This window comes from Pygoscelis adeliae, unplaced genomic scaffold (assembly GCF_000699105.1).
Source record: "Pygoscelis adeliae isolate BGI_AS28 unplaced genomic scaffold, ASM69910v1 Scaffold267, whole genome shotgun sequence".
NCBI lineage: Eukaryota > Metazoa > Chordata > Aves > Sphenisciformes > Spheniscidae > Pygoscelis > Pygoscelis adeliae.
The window spans coordinates 112,008-128,633 of NW_008825150.1; the positions used below are offsets into that span (position 1 = coordinate 112,008).

Sequence of the window (16,626 nt, forward strand, 5' to 3'; positions counted from 1 at the left end):
GTGCTGCGCGCCAGCTGAGCGCTCCCCTCCTCCGGGAGGAGACCTCCCGTGCTGGCAGAGGGGTCTTAATGGCGCGGTCCTGCGAGGTGGCGTGTGCACCTGTGGTGGCTCGCTCCTAAAGGGGAAAAACGGTGCACTGAAAGGAGAGACGAAGATGCTTGGTAATACCAGCGTGCGCTGCCTGGAAACTCGGGTCTTGCTTGATCTGAAATCATCCTTGCAGTGTCATTCCTTAATTTAGTATTTTATAAGCCAATACCGTTGTAAGAGTCTAGTATGATTTCATGAAGCCGTGTCTCACGCCACTTCGATCCTCAGCGATTTGAAGGTGACTGGTGTGTGTTTGATTACGAGTACAATCTCAACAGCCTCACCCTAGTTACACTGTAAAGTTTGAAGAAGAAGGTATCGATACTTTTTAGTGTATTCTACTCAAGAAAAGGCTGTGGGGAGTAAAGAAACGTGTGTCTTTTTCACCATTTACAACCCCCTTCCCCCCCAGTCATCAGCTCCAAACTTGTTTCTCTTGATTGTGGTCTCCTCTCAAATAGGTGTCTCATTTATATTATGTGATGTAGAGAACATATGCTGTTACATTTGGAGAAATTGAAGGTCAGAGAACTGTACGCTTTCGGTCCATAGATATTATTTAACTGTTCTGAAGCATGAAAATAAAATCTAAATCTTTTTCAGAATGTTATGCCGACTTCTTCAGAGAAGACTTTGATGTGAAAGCTTACACTTCCCAGTCCATCCATCAGGCTGTGATAGCTGAGCAACTAGCAAAACTTGCCCAAGGTATTAGTCAGTTGGATAAAGAGCTTCATTTACAAGTAAGTTTAAAGCATACCAGTTATATACCCTGACTCTTTCTGAGTGATCATGTCAGCTATCAGAAACGCTGGCCTCTGTTTTGGGGTGACAACTGTGAGAGGATAGGGAGTGATTTAACTTGCATCTTTCATCCTGTGCTGGAGAGTAGCCTAAACTCTAAGGCTTAGCTTTAGCTGGGCAGATATAACCTATGTTAACACACCTCCACACCTTCAGAAGGGCTTTTGAGTTTGGATAGTAGAAGGCTTTTTCATAAAAATCTATGCAGACACCACAAATCCACAGTGGACCTTGCAGTGAGAACACATGCTAAGTTTGTGTGTAGTTTCAAAACCTGCTTCCTCCCTGCCCCAACTGGTAAATTCTTTGGAAACTGGTTTCTAAATGTCATAAATAGAAAAGAAAATATTAAAAATGTGAATATACGTTATTACTGTGTGATTTATAAGCTTACATTTACAATTATTATATGTGAAGGTGTGTTGAAATGTGATTGCTCTGCTGGCTTTAAGATGTCAACTACGCTGCAGTTACTGACTCTGTTCTCGTTCTGAGCTTGCCGCTTTTGTGAATTAAAACGTGTTCTGAAAACTCTTTCATCTTTAAGGTGTGGCTGCTTTTTCCTGTGTCTACCTAATGTAGGGATAGGGGGTTGGACTAGATGACCTTTAAAGGTCCCTTCCAACCCAAACTATTCTGTGATTCTATATGTTATTATTCCTTTCAGGCACACATCCCCGTTTTTCTGTGTTGATTTCTCTATTCTGTTTTTTTTAAGGTTGTTGCAAGACATGAAGACCTGTTGGCCCAAGCAACTGGAATTGAATCCCTGGAAGGTAAATACCGTTATATTATGCTTGCTACTTCTTACAATGGAGGAAGCACTTTTAATATCTGTGCAGGGAACGTCATTCACTGCCAACTTTGGCCCCTAATGTTAAGGCTATGGATCTTACTTCTGAGGAGTAACATGTGGCAGCTTTTCTTTGGTGTCAGTAGATGGAGCTCCAGGGAGAAGATTTGGCTGATACTTCTCTGGAGTAACTACTTTATAGGAAAACGTATTTTGATAATCAGTTCTGAGCAACTTTAGCAATCAAGTCTTTTTGACCTTTTAATATTTTTTTCTAAATAAGCGTAATATTGTTGCAACATTAGCTGATATCTGTTGCCGTAAGTACCAAGTTTGTGCATGTTGCATATGCATGTGTTGCAAAGTTTGCAAATCTTAACCAAAAAGGCTTTAACACATAATCTTAACTGCATTGAGATATTTTTCTCCTAGTAAGGGGCTACTAAGTTAAATACATACCTTTGTGTTATTCCACTGTTTGGGATCTGGATTTTAACACAAGCTGCTGACTTTCAAAGGCCTTACTTAAGAACCATTGAATCTGTATAGAAAAATGGATGCGGCATATTGTTCTTGTGCCAGGAGGTCATTAGACCTGCCATTCTGCACTTTGTCACTTGCTGGGAACTTCATATGGTTTTGGGTTTTTTTTGCGCAGAAAGATATTTCCCTCTATAACATGCTAATTTGCATATACTATGGGATCCAAGCATATCCCCTTTTCCCCTTCCATTTTCTAACTTGCTAAGTAATTTATCTTTGTTCCTTCTTCTGCTTCCAGGTTTTGGCATAACCAGAGAGTTTCTGGTTACTGACAGTTATAGTATCTCCTTAGTCTTTGGAACTTGTTGGATACAGTATTTGATTGTTATCATTTGCATATAGCTATAAAAATAAAGAAATGGTTATTTAATCTAGCAATGGTAGCTCCTGAATAGCTTTTTAAACAGTTGGAAAATTAAGCATAGGAAGACTGGAATCTGCGTTCATCCTCCAAATAAGAAGTAGATAGGAATCTGTAGTCAATCTGGTGATTGATAAATACCTCCCAGTCATGATCTTCAGCAATTTGTGCTCAGTGGAATTGTGTTTTCTGAAATCATGGTTGCTTCTGAAGGCATTCCTTCCTGAAATTGCTCTGAGGAAAGAATGAAGTACTTCAAAACAACTATTCAGTTCTAAAACATTTCTATAAGGCAGGCGTGGTAAATAATGCGTTTTACAGCTAATAACCCAAAGTAAAAATAAAATCTAATGCACCTCAAATTTGTTGAAATTTTTCCATTTACATAGGGTTATGCTCTTTAAGAGGCCTTTTCTGTGTGTGCGGGAAGGAGAAGCATGCAGAGGTTCTAATCCTGAAAAGTATTTGGTACTTGAGACATCAGTAGAAACTTCACCCTGCAGTTGCCAGGAAAATCAAAAGTGTATGCACACAAAGATGATGTTTTAAGTTTTGCAAAACTTTCTTATCTCTGCCCTGCTTGTGCTGCATGTGATATATGGTCACTGTAGAAGAAACACTGAGCCAAGATTCATAAGAAAAAGAAAAGATGGATGTCAATAGAAATTTTAATTATGAAGTTAGAAACACATAGCTCTTGGTATTTTTATCAAGAAAGTTAGCAAGTGAAGATTATGGAGCTAATTCACAGCATGCAAAATCATTTGGATGTGTGAAAGTGAATCTCATTAAACGTTTCAAATTGATACACTCAGCTTGTAAAGTCCTTTCTTTTTTAGGCCTGTGCACTTTTTTAATGGTACACTGATCTGGTATACATACTCTTTTCTGTCTGTAGGTAGCTCAATAGATATCTTGAGCTACTTGTTAGCTCAAGATAGGCTAAATAGTATCATCCTGTATCTTCTGCAGCAGATGGAGAGGGTAGATTGCCTTTTCACCCATCCTAATTCTGCCTTCTGGCAAGAGGACTGCTGTATGCTTTATAGCAATGTCACAGTCATAGCTGCAGCAATGTCATGCTACTGGCCCTCCCCCATTATTGCAATGTAGAGTAGAAAATTCAGCCTATTTTGCCAACTTTTCACTGTATCTCATATCTTCATCCTCTGATGTGTGAGAATTGCATGCCTACCACTCCATGTATAAATGTCAGAGAACTCCTGAGTCTGTCACTAAGCCAAGTTAATAATTCTGAAATACGGAGAAGATGGGAGTTGGCATATTTACACAAAATACGTGAGATACAGTCCCAGTACAGGACAAGCTGAATAAAACTATTAGCAGTAGTTATGTTTATCTTCCATTTTACTGTATCATATTGCAGTTTTATCCAATTTAATGATGACATGCTTGTAAACAGGGCTTTACAAAAATGTAGTATGTTTGAGAATGCTAACAATAACTGGAACAAAAACAATTTCATAGGCCTGGGTTTGTGTAACTTAATTAAATTCTCAGCAGGCTGATTCCATATTGCAAAAATGACTGCTACCCGTGACTACTTTGTTTGCAATTTAACAAGGAAAGAACAAGCATGCTTGTGGGCTTGCTTTGTGCTGCTTTGCCAAACTAATCTGGAACAAACATGATTAGGGTTTGCTCTGTTTGTAATCTAAATTAGATGACCTCACAATGACATTGATACCTTACTTTTTGCTAAAGATGTTTATGCACAGGAAGAAAACCTTGAAATAGAATTGGTTATCTTCTCAGTCCTCTTCGTTGGTTTCTCTGAACTGTCTAGTCGCTATGTTAAATACATAGTGTTAAATAGGTTGTGCCATTTTTGTATATCATGTTCAGGTGTTTGTACCAGGTTATATGCCTTTGAACAGCAGTCCTGATCATCGTTCTCTTAGAAAGCAACATGCTCTAAATATTATTTAAAACTTAACATATGATGAATTTCAGAGTGATACTTCTGTAGGTTTGTGTTCTTTACCAATACATTTTCCGTAACATTCAATAAGTGACCTATTACCTGCTCGGTTTATTTGTGATATGCTGTGCACACAAATATGCTGTGTTTTATTCATTTCAATCTGTTTGAATGCTTTGTTGTAAAGGGGGAAACTGGTTTTTTTATGCTAAAGTAGTCTGCCGTAGTTACTAAGATTTGAAGAATAGTTCTTTCTGTAATTGACAAGTGTTCCATGTAAAAATCTGCTTTATTTTGCAGGTGTCCTCCAAATGATGCAGACTAGAATTGGTGCTCTACAAAGTACTGTTGATAGGTATGCCATTCATTATGCGATTAGAAAGTATAAATTCTTAATTGTTCTATTATGTTATTTATTAATACTGCTATAAATAAATTTCTTTTCTTATTTTTAGAATTAGAGTCAAAATTGTTGACCCCTACAACAAAATAGTGTCTCGCACCGCTCAGCTAGCAAAACTTCAAGTAAGTTCTATTAAAAATGTATTTTTAAAAAATCTTTTTGAATGTGTTTTTGAATTGTTTCCCAACTGTCAGACATGGGTGGGATTTTCATACTCCAGTAGCCTGTAGTTCGTTGTCAGTATTTTGCAATGAAAGTCAGTATTTGTGTGTCCTTTCATGAGCTACTGAGAAGTGCTTTGTATTGCAAAGTAGGTAGCTGACCTTTGCACTAGCTAAGTGAGTTTTTGTAGAGATGGAGGGAGGAGGGAAGGGTTATCTGAGTACAGATTAATTAAATTTTCATCACTCTGTGTAATTTTGGTATTTAATATTATGGTATCATTGTGTAGAAGTTGCTTTTCTCCTCTAAGTTAATGCATGCTTAACTGCAGCTTAGTAAAGAGTTCGGGAATTAATTCTTTCAAAATAGTCAAGATGCAACTTACAGAGCCAATTGTTGTTCTGGAGTTTTATAAGCCCAGATGCATAGTTGTCCCTGTCTTTTGAATATAAGTGGAGTCTACAAGAGAATGTAGATCTCTGTTAGAGGATAGCAGTAGGAGAGAGCTCATCACAGTGATGGTGAGATAAGTGTCAAAACGCTTCCATTGTTAATTTTATAACAGTTGAAAACTCTTCCATAGATCTTTAGTCATGTAGCTGCATTCTATTCAGTTTATGGTTTGGAAAGCAACACAACTCCAAATCCACAAGTGTTTCATGAGTTATTGTTTGAACTATTTGTCTTCACAAGTTTACCTTAGCTTTGCAGAACTAGGAACTTATCTTTTAGTAGGTGAAATTTGAGCTGTGGATATGCACTCAAGTAGATTGCCATCTGTGGGTGACTGCTGTTGCACAGCAGAGTAGATGAAGCTGCAAACTGTCATGCACTTTCTAGTTTGGGGGCTGGTGGAGCAGCTGCACTAGTCTCTCAGCTGAAGTTCTACTATTTTCTACATTACTTTCAGGTGCAGGACGAATCGCTTAACGCTGTTCAGCCGGTTTGTCCAGCTGCTTCTCCTGTTCTTTTCAACTCCAGCTGTTACTGTTTATGCTACTGGGCAAAACTTCCATGACTTCCATGTGGCAGCTTAGGTGCAGATTATTTTGTTCTCTGATGTATGTTGCAGCTATAGAAAGGGTTGTGGGAATTTGGGGCTAAAGATGAAGATCATTTCTGCCCTGACCTTACACAAAGTCAAACTGCAGAAGGATGTCTGAGAAGAATGAGTCCCTGAACTTAGGAAATGTTTCTTGGGTGCTCTTTCTTCCCCTTTGCTGTAGCAGGGTTACATGGATTTTCCTGTGCTGTGAAAGCAGCATTACTCAGCCTGTGCCAGGGAATTTGTAATATCTGGTTTTTCTTGGCTCTAAGTCAGAAAAAAGAGGTGCAGGGTAAGGGGAGCCTGCTAGGCTACCCTTCCTAGCATCCAAATCCACTTACCTCAGTGTAGAAAGAAGAATGATGATTCCAGTGTCTCTGCCAGTGAGAGTCCGTTCTCAGCACAAGAGCTGCTGTCGGCAGATACATAGCGAGTGCTTTATGTTGCACTACACTGCTGGGAGGAGTTGAGGGTCAGGACACCTGAATTATGAGATGAAGCTGGACTTAGGAAGAGTTGAGTCAATAGGCCTTTGAAATTTCAACCCTCCTGCCTCCCCAAGATGCACTGCTGTTGTGTCTCTTTACCTGGCTGCCTTGTTTGTTCAGGAAGGGCAGGCAACAGCACAGCAAACAATTCACTTCCCAGCAGTGGCAGGGCTTAGGACATGAAATTGCTCCCAAATGCAAGACTTGTGACATGGGACACTTTCAAACTTGCTAATTTTATCGGTTGATGTACAGTTGGTAGAATAAGTAGAAAAAGGTAGATGACTGATAACAGAGGTTGCTCTCTGTCAAAACCTGTAGGGTTGGCAGGTATGTTTTGCTGAACTGGTGTGGTGTTTAAGGGCCTCTTGTACTCATGATGGTATTATTTTAGTGCTTCTACATTGATTGCTGTGGGACTGCTCACAAACTGAAGGAATATTTGGCTTGCATGAAGCTGGATTTTGCCATCCTTAATTGTTTTTAATATAGTCTGGCTTTTTCATAAACATTCTCACTGCAAATTCATTGTCAAACTTCAAATCTAGTCCTGAATTCTAAACCTCTGCTGTGTGCTTATGTATATTATGTCTTGCTCTGCTCTTAGAGCTTTACGGCATCCCAAGGGAGCGGCAGATTCACAAAGCTTACTTCCTTCTTTAAATCATACTGTCCTCTTCTGAGCCTTTCCGTAGTAGATCACAAGCTAAATGGGAATAGTTAACAGCTGAAATATATAGGCAGAGTTTGTCTTTCAGAGGGTTATTTTCTGTGCAGCTCTGTTTAACCAAGTGTTTCTACATGTTCTCTTAATTTCAGATATCTCAGTGTTTAAAAATACTTATAAGAGCCAAATTTTTAAAACCTTTCAGAAAAATAATCATGCTGTATTTTAAAGTTATTCTTTCTTTAAAATATTCACCAGTAGCAGACTTCATCCAGGTGCTACCATAACTAAATAGTAAATGTAGTCTGAAGATAGTGGACTGTCTCATCTTTCTTCAGGTTTCTGTTATATATACATTCAATTACATTGTGATCTAGCAGGTATATGCAATTGCATGTATGAGCTACGCACCGGCACATTTTCAAGTGGTCCTCTCTTTATAATTAAGTCTTCTTTCAATAATTTCTTAACTTGAGATTAAGAGTAAGAGGGTATTTGATTGCTCGAATTGTAGTAATAATGTCTGTTAGTATTGATATGTTGCTTTAAATTTCAGGAGATAACTAACATGTAATCTCCAGAAAAATTGGGTTTTATTTTTAATTTTACTAAAACCACTGGGACCAACTCAGGGCACTGGCCTTTTCCAAATTAATTCTTGCTTGAACAGTGGAATTAATTCCTTCTTCGATGAAAGCATCTCCTTTCGAAAAGCATACTATATGAACTCAGGAAGGGAATGTTTCCTGAATTAATTCAAACTTCTGTTATGCAGGTGGTCAGGTTAGAAGATCTAGCATCTGTGAACAACTCCACTATTAGATAAAATTTTTTATTTCTGTTACACGTTCCTTATATATTGCATTCTTTCACAGAGATTGGGAGTTTTATTAAGTTGAACAACTCATGTAAATGGAAATACTTGGGTGAAACAGAATCTTTGTCAAGGGCACAATGCAGTTGTGAAGTTACGAGTGCATCTTCAGTGTCTTTGGATTTTTCTCCTTCCTTCTAATTCACAAGGCCAGAAGTTAAAACTTTTTTTGCTCCCGTATCTAAATGTAACTTTGCCCATCCCTTACTCAGTTTGATAGTCCTTTTAAAAGATTGTTTCTTGGGATAGGAGATAATGAGCAACAATCAAATGAAAAAGAAATAATCTTTTGGCATGTAAAGTAAAAGATGGTCAGAAGATAACTGAAGTTGAATTCCTAGGGGAAAACATTAGCCAGAGGTACACAATTGGATTAGAGAGTAATTGAATTTGAAAGCAAAGTAGTAATACTATGCCCTCTTATTTGGCGAAGCACAGTGCACTATATAAAAAGCTATTTTTGGTTCATCTTGCAGAAATTTAGTTCACAGATATGAAAGTGATATGTCAATCAAGATTTTTCTAATTAAAGAAATGAATTAATAAAAACTAATACGTTAATCTCTCAAAGTAGGATAAGCCCCACTTGGTTCTCACTAATGGTAATAGAAATCATGTGGTTAAGTTGCCTTAGAATGCTTAGGAAACTTGCACTTCAGACTTACGTGATACAGAGCCAAAAGCAGCGAGAGTAACTGTGCTTTCAGTGATTTGCCTCAGTGGGGCTTTTTCTGATTTTTCCTTTTTGTTTTGTCTAGATGTTTAATAAAATTAAACTATAAATGTTTGTGTTTTGATTGGTTTATGCTGGCATAGGGAAGAGACTGACAAGTTGTGCAGTCCACCGAGTGTTGGTTGAAATGACTCACGTGTATGTTTTCATATGTGTACTTTAACATTAGTTTTCAAGACATTAACTTGAGTCTAAAAAAGGCATTCAAAGTCTGTCAGATATTAAATATTTTTTAAAGTAATTTTAATTTAATTTTGATATCCGTAAGGTAAATATTTCAGGAGGCTTTGTCTTCAGTACCAGGGGAAATACCTCAGAACAACTATGTCTTACTTGTTCCAAATTTCTCATTTACCTCTCTTGTTAATCTGATTGCAGATGATGGACTGCACCTGTGATTGTACTGAAATCCCCACACTTTTTACCTTCTCCTGAATTGCATTTCTGAATTCTAGTTTAGATGTTACCCACTCCAGAACGCTGCTTCTCCCGTAGCATGTACTTCCTAGCCCCACTGACCCAATCCAGCCCCAGAGGAAGTCTACACTTGATGTAACTCTTACTGTTTCTCTGTCTCTATTATTTACTGCGTAGAAGGAGAAAACCCGTTTCAAGATCTTTGTTGAGTGAAAAATTACGAAACTAGTATGTTTGATTCAGATGTCAGCAATGCCTTTTTTCCTAAATGGATGCTAACAAAAACATAGAGAAATATGTTTCCTGAAAATTTATATATGCATCCATATTCTTAATTTTTAGCCAAGAACGCCATGTATTTTAATAAACCTATGAAAGAATGTGAACTGTTCGGCTCAATATTTGATTGGCAAGGCCAACTTCTTAATTTTACTAAAGCTTGCAGAGGGGAGGAATATTGAGGAGAGATGCACAATGTAAAATAAAGCTCACTTCTACTTAGAAATAGAACATGTCTCTGTCATAGGGTTCTGAGTTTCCTTTTTTTTTTACTAGTAATGACAGCGTAATCTCATAATCTCTGTGAATGTTATTACTAGCTTTTGAAAGTATTGGTCTATATTGCATAAAATCATGTTAAAAATTCTGAAAAAAGGGATTTCAGTGTTCTAAAGTTCCTTGGTTTTATTCACATTCATATTTCCTTTTTTGGTTAAAATATTTCCATATTTGAGGCCTAATACTATGTGATCGTAATGTACTGATAATATCCCCTTAATGCTATGATTTCTCTGCAGGCTGCCTGTGACTTGCTGCGGAGGATAATACGCATCTTGTATCTCAGTAAGAGACTTCAAGGACAACTGCAAGGAGGAAGCAGAGAGATAACAAAAGCTGCCCAGAGTCTCAATGAACTTGGTGAGTCCTTCTTAGTTACTTTTAGAGGCATTTTTAGCTTGCACTGGTATGACTCACACTAGTGTTTGACTTAAAAAACAAAGAAAAACCCTCAAAACTTTTTACTATGGTTCTTGCTGTCTACTTTGAATTGAGAAATAGTATGGACAGAACTCAATAGTACCTTCAATTTTTTCATATGACTTCTGTAGATAAAAGTATTTAATAACATGAAAATTCTATGATAATAACTTGTGTTCTTCTGGGCAACATTTTTTTTGTGAAGCAATTTCTTATTGGTTTGTGTTTGTATAAAACGCCTTCAGAGGCAGGAGGTATATATTTAGCTTTTGGAAGACATTGCACTGCAATAAGGCATAGTTTGAATTACTGTTTAAATCCTAAAAGAAAGTTATTGGCCCTGCGACCTTTATGAAAGCCGTATGTGATACGATATACAGATACCTAACCTAATTCAGATACTGGAAGCATTCTGCTGCAGTAGTGACTAATTTACCTTGTATATTATTGGCTTCTAGGAAGAATGATGAAATAGTTCTCATGAAGCTCATGTTATGTTGCTAGACTGTTTTCTGTACTTGAGCTAGCTTGCCTACTTCCACACCGTGCTGCAGGATGCAGTGAGGAACATCCCATTAGTCTTGGAGATCAGTCACTGGTGTTGTTGTCCTGGTTTCAGCAGGGATAGAGTTAATTTCCTTCCTAGTAGCTGGTACAGTGCTGTGCTTTGGATTTAGGGTGAGAACAATGTTGATAACACATTGATGTTTTCAGTTGTTGCTAGGTAGTGTTTATACTAGTCAAGGACTTTCCAACTTCCCATGCTCTACCAACTGAGAAGGCTGGAGGAACACAAGAAGCTGGGTGGGGGCACAGCCAGGACAGCTGACCCAAACTGGCCAATGGGATATCCCATACCATGTGACATTCCATACCATGTGACATCATGCTCAGTATATAAAAGCTGGGGGAAGAAGAAGGAAGGGGGGATGTTTGGAGTGGTGCTGTTTGTCTTCCCAAGTCACCGTTACACGTGAGGGAGCCCTGCTTTCCTGGAGACAGCTGAACATCTGCCTGCCGATGGGAAGTAGTGAATTAATTCCTTTGTTTTGCTTTGCTTGCGTGCGTGACTGTTGCTCTACCTATTAAACTGTTTTTATCTCAACCCACGAGTTTTCTCACTTTTACCCTTCCAATTCTCTCCCCCATCCCACTGGTGGGGGGGTGAGCGAGCGGCTGCGTGGTGCTCAGTTGCCAACTGGGGTTAAACCACGACAGTTCTATATGGTATCTTGCCAGCTGTTTCTCCTTTAGTTTAATGGTATTCAAATTTTGGCTTCCAAAAATAGGTTGTGGGAGGGCCGAACTATCAAACATTCAGAATCATCCTGAGGTATATTTGTCACTACTGCTCTTTTTATACTGTGTAATAAAAAAATTATTAGACAGTGACTTAGTCTTATAATTAGCAGATGCTGTGTTGCAAAGTTGTTGTATTCATTTAGTATATCAGTTTGACTGAAGCACTTAAGCAATTGTAGCATTCTAAGTTGAATATTTTTTGTAATTTGCTATTTTTTCTAATTTTTCATTTTCTTTCCATTTTGGTCTCCCCTCACATCTTCCGGATATATAAAGTAATACTGTCTTTTAACTACCTGAATTACAAGTCTTGTGGGATTAATCTGAATGGTAGATCCTATTCAAATAATTAGTACAATTTAATGGTAAAATCTGAGATGTTTATCTTGTGTCATTTTTAGGATTTCTTTCTTTTAAAGAAAATGCCTTTTATTGCTGTCCTTCCTCTTTTTTTTTTTTCTTTCACCATTTTAAAAAAGAACTTCCACTTTCTTCTGTAAAGTGTCACAGTTTTTTGAGTTTCTTGTTTTCAAATACTTGGTCTTTTCCTGAAGCTTAGAAAAGTCTGGGTAATTATTGTTGTTAAAGATGAAGGGAAACGTGTCCCCTTAGGAAGCCCTTTTGAGTTTCATCCTACAGTCCGTAGGGGGGGGAGCCAAGGCTTGTGGTCCTTAATTTAATCCTTAATTAATCCTTAATTCTGGATGGTTTATGGCCAGGTAAAATCCCTTGTCTACTGTCATTTCTCTCTCCCTCTCTTTTCCTGGTATCTCTTCCTTTCTTCTCTCTTATGTCTCCATCTGCATCCCTCCCTCCTCTTTTGGCTATCTGCTCTTTGTTATACTCTGCTGCCCACCTTGGCTGGTCTGAATTCTTACTGCCTCCCCGCTGGCCATGACGCCCAGCACCCGAGTGGGTGGGAACACCCCACTGAGGAGTGGTGGACTGGAGGTGTCTGTCCTGTGTGATGAGGTGGTGGCTTACTGGCTATGGGGTAGCTCTGTTCAGAGGGGAGGAGAGTGCGCAGTGGCTGGAGTGAACACGTTTCAGGGTACTGCAGTGGGAATCAGTGGGAAGGTGGTGTGTTGCACAGAGGCTGGATTTTGGAGTATGGCTGGGGAAGCACCATGGCCATGCTTTCTGGCCTTGGAAAGCATTGGGCTGTGTGGCAGATGTAGGGTGGAGGTGGTGGTGGCGTGGAGCAGGTGAGCAGGACTTGGGGTGAGGTTGTGGAAATGCTGTGCTTCAGAAAGATGGGAAGTGTGATGTAGTGCTCTGTGGCGTTGGGAGGGTGGGAAGCATGGGGAACAGACACTGGGCACTGGTTATTCGGTGGTGAGATAGGAAAGCTTTGGGACGGCTTGGGAAGTACTACAATATCTGATGGTAGTAAATAGGCGGTAGACATGAGTGGTGTGAAAGCCTGGTATTGGACAGGGAGCTCTGCATCATGGAGGCTTGCTTTTGAATTGGGGATCATGGCCAAGATTAATAGTAATTTGTGTTTTTAGCCAGGTATTTCTGAATATCCCTTTCAGCTCTCATTCAGGGAAAAATTCTTCCTGTTGTTTGTTACCTTTCTGTTGTACATGTGGTACAATATAATTTCTGCTTTGTTGAAATCAGCAGCACTGTGATATCACTGTGAAAGCTTTGCACTTTCTATGACATAATATACCTTTTATTGCTTATAGGTTATTCTGGGTGGAATCTTGGGATAACTGGCCATTTATTTTTATGTACTGTTATACTCTGTGTGTATGTTTGGGGGACACAAACGTGTGTGTGCCTGTTTAGGTATATGTATTCAACATATATTTCCTCAGCAAATCTATGTTAGTTCACTTACAGCTTTTACTTAGATGTGTCTTGAAGTTTATTTTGCAGTGATGGGAAAAGATATGATAAAAATATAAAATCTTGGAATTAGATAGAAATACGGGTCAATCAGAGGAACTACAAGAAACAGTAGCTTTTACTGAGAAGGGTTTTTTTTTTATTGGACACTTTGTTAAGTTGCTAGTAGTCTGCAGATCTCCAGCTTCAGTGGATGATGTTAGGAACTTCACTCTGAAAGCATTTGGTAATATTTTCACTGAGATCTCTACTTAAAGCTAAAGTAGATCTAAAATTCCTCTGTGTTGGACTTTCACATTCTTTGAAATCAACCTCCCACTTTGGGACAGTAAAAAGAAAAACTGAATCCACTCTGTAATTTCTAGAGATTAAATGTGATTAATATGTGTGTGTGTATATATGAATATATATATATATAAAAAAAAACCAACCCCAAACTTTCTTCTGCAACTCCTCCACCTCCCAACACACTTCTTTGGGTTCTCTGGCAAAGTAGAAACAGAACTGTGATAGTCCATTGAATAAGCTATTAGCTGCTTCTCTAGCAATGATTCTTCATATTATACAATCCAATTCAGTGTATAGATGGGTAAAGCAAGCGGCATATTCAGATGTTGCACAGTGCCTAATGCAGCGTATTACATGCCCTGACTGCGCTTCTTGGTGATATTTTAATACAAATATTTTATAAAGTGAAAAAGAAACATTCCTGATCAGATTTAAACAATAGAATGTGACAAGAAAATGGTACGCTACATACAGTTCCCTTTCATGGAAGGAATTCTGCAGGTATTAAAAAATCCGCTGTCTTCTATGTGGGTATGCAGAAATTGCTGTCAGTCACAGTGGCCAGTAACTGATACGATGAAGATGAAAAAAATTCTTAGTTGTGCAGTGAAAGGCTAGCTTGACTGTGGACAGGTTGTTAATTCCATCTATCAGTTACAGAGCTAGCTCTGGACAGCAAAGGATTTATATCTTTTGCTTGTTAAATACCTATAACAGATGTCGTCATTATTCATATAAATGCCTAGACTTCTTTTAATTATAATAAACTTCTAGTCTCTGTATATGGTTGTATTATAATTTATTTCACAGCAAGTGAATTTATTTGCTTGAATGACCTTGTGAGCATATAATATTTGTAGGCATGCTCTCACAGCAGCCATAGTTTTGCTTTTGTAAACTCAGAGTTAGTCTGTGACTAAGCTGTGCAGCCATAAAATGAAGGGGAAGGAGTCTATTGAAATACGTTTTTGGGTGTCTTCAATACAGAATCTGCTCCAGGGCAATACTACCTTCCGTGTAACTTATGAGAAGAGAGGATGGAGGAAGATAGGACTATGACCTTACTAGAGAAAAGGCAAAATATTGTCAGTTACAGAAATCTAGCTAAAATGGAGAAAACCCTACATATGTATTGTGTTCTTCATGAAGAGGGAGCAAGGCTTACACATGGCAGTTATTTAGGCTTAACATGACAATAGAAGACAAGGGAAATTCAAAGAAATACAGCTCAATTTTGATGATACTTGTGAAGATGTGTAGCTTGGATGGAGAAAATGGAAATTAGTGAGGATATGCATGATACTAGGTGAAATATAATTTGAAAGACCTTTTTTGGCTATGCCTGGAAAGCCTCCTTGTAGCTGGCATAATGTAGGTGGTGGTAGCCCCGTCTCCTAAAGTACACTCCAGAACTAGTGACATCCGCACAAAGGTGACAGTGATCTTGGGCCTGAAAAATTCTCATGTGGAGGCTAGAAAAAATTTGACTTAGTGCCTTTCTAAAGTAGACAAAACGTGTCATGATATCATTTAAACACCAAAAAGCCTGGATATAGCCGATATATCTGTTAGAATAAAAATTAGGGGAAATGGGAGGAGGAAAATGACCTCTTGTCTGCCTGCCTTAATGGGAATTGCTTTGGTGGGACCTTGTCTTCATCCAGTATTGAGGTTTCTCTGTTTCAGTGTGCTTTTCTAGTATTCCTACTACATGTAGTACCCTGGAGTTTCCACTGGAAGGGAACACCATTGTAAAGACTGTGAAGTTATCTATAGTGTTACATCTGCTGTCACCCAGTTTGTGTCATACAGTAATACAAAATAATGCTTGATAGAGGGAGAGAATTAAATTTCTTTGTGAAAATTCACTGTTTCTTTTTACACTTAGTTCTTGTAGTTATGTATTGTAGTAATGTCACATGGTCTGTGTTTTCCCCATCTTTGAAATTGCTTATGACATTAAGTAGAGCAAAATCTTTCCAAATATTTTAAATCTGAGAAGTCTACTTTTTCCTCTTCTTTTTCTCTGTTGCTGTTAAAACATGGACCTATTCCACAGAAAGGAGAATGTGTTCCTTTGTGTGCATATGTATATATGTTAATATTAATAAAAATAAATATAAACAATACCTATATTCATCCTAATGTATCGCAACTGCTTTTCAGAGTAATCTCATTGTTCTTAGTGATTATCTTTGGGAACTCCTGGGGAGAGAGATGAGATTCCAGAAGACAGGAGAGCTTGCTTTATTGAAAATAGAACTCACTGACTCTTCTTTTATTTAGACAGCTTAAACTAACTTGACTTCCATAAGCAAAGAAACTCTAGAACAAAAATACTATTTGTAGGAGTCTAGAATATAAAAGTGCTATTAAACAGTAGGCCACATAGATTTATCAAGAATGAATCCTGTTTAACCAACCACATTTTCTTTGTTAGCAGCATAACAGGTCTTAGAACTAGAGACATCAATGTTTGTCTTGTGGTTTGATTTTAATAGGGCTCTTGACACCTTCTCACACTAGCAGGATCAGCAATGTAATCCAGATGAAAATGTTCTGCAATGAATGCAGAAGTTTTGAGAAAGCCGTACCCCAAAAGTCGTCATCGGTTGTTCACTGTTGCCCAGCAATATATCAAGTGGCGTTTTGTTGAAATGTGTTCTGCAGCTGGCTCGTGTTTTCATTAATGATTTGAGTGATGTAATATGGTATATCCTTATTAAATTTACAAGTAATAATCAAGGAGAGAAGAATGGAAAGTATGTTGGAAAATAGGATTAGAATGAAGAATATTCTTGGCAAATTGGAGATATGTCTTAGCTGAACTGATTTCATTTCTCTTCCAGACAAGTGCAAAGTTCTAGCAATAAATAGTT

The 16,626-nt window shown here is 38.1% G+C and overlaps 1 protein-coding gene across 1 annotated transcript in view; it reads left to right on the top strand.

The window, feature by feature from the left end:
* Positions 1 to 154: 154 nt before the first annotated feature.
* The window catches only part of COG5 (component of oligomeric golgi complex 5), a 193,646-nt gene continuing 177,174 nt past the window's right edge, over positions 155 to 16,626 (top strand). Inside the window, exons 1-6 of the mRNA XM_009328367.1 lie at positions 155 to 161; positions 694 to 833; positions 1,613 to 1,670; positions 4,834 to 4,888; positions 4,989 to 5,058; positions 10,120 to 10,240. Of these exons, the coding sequence (XP_009326642.1) occupies positions 155 to 161; positions 694 to 833; positions 1,613 to 1,670; positions 4,834 to 4,888; positions 4,989 to 5,058; positions 10,120 to 10,240 (451 nt within the window). The remainder of the gene's footprint in view (positions 162 to 693; positions 834 to 1,612; positions 1,671 to 4,833; positions 4,889 to 4,988; positions 5,059 to 10,119; positions 10,241 to 16,626) is intronic.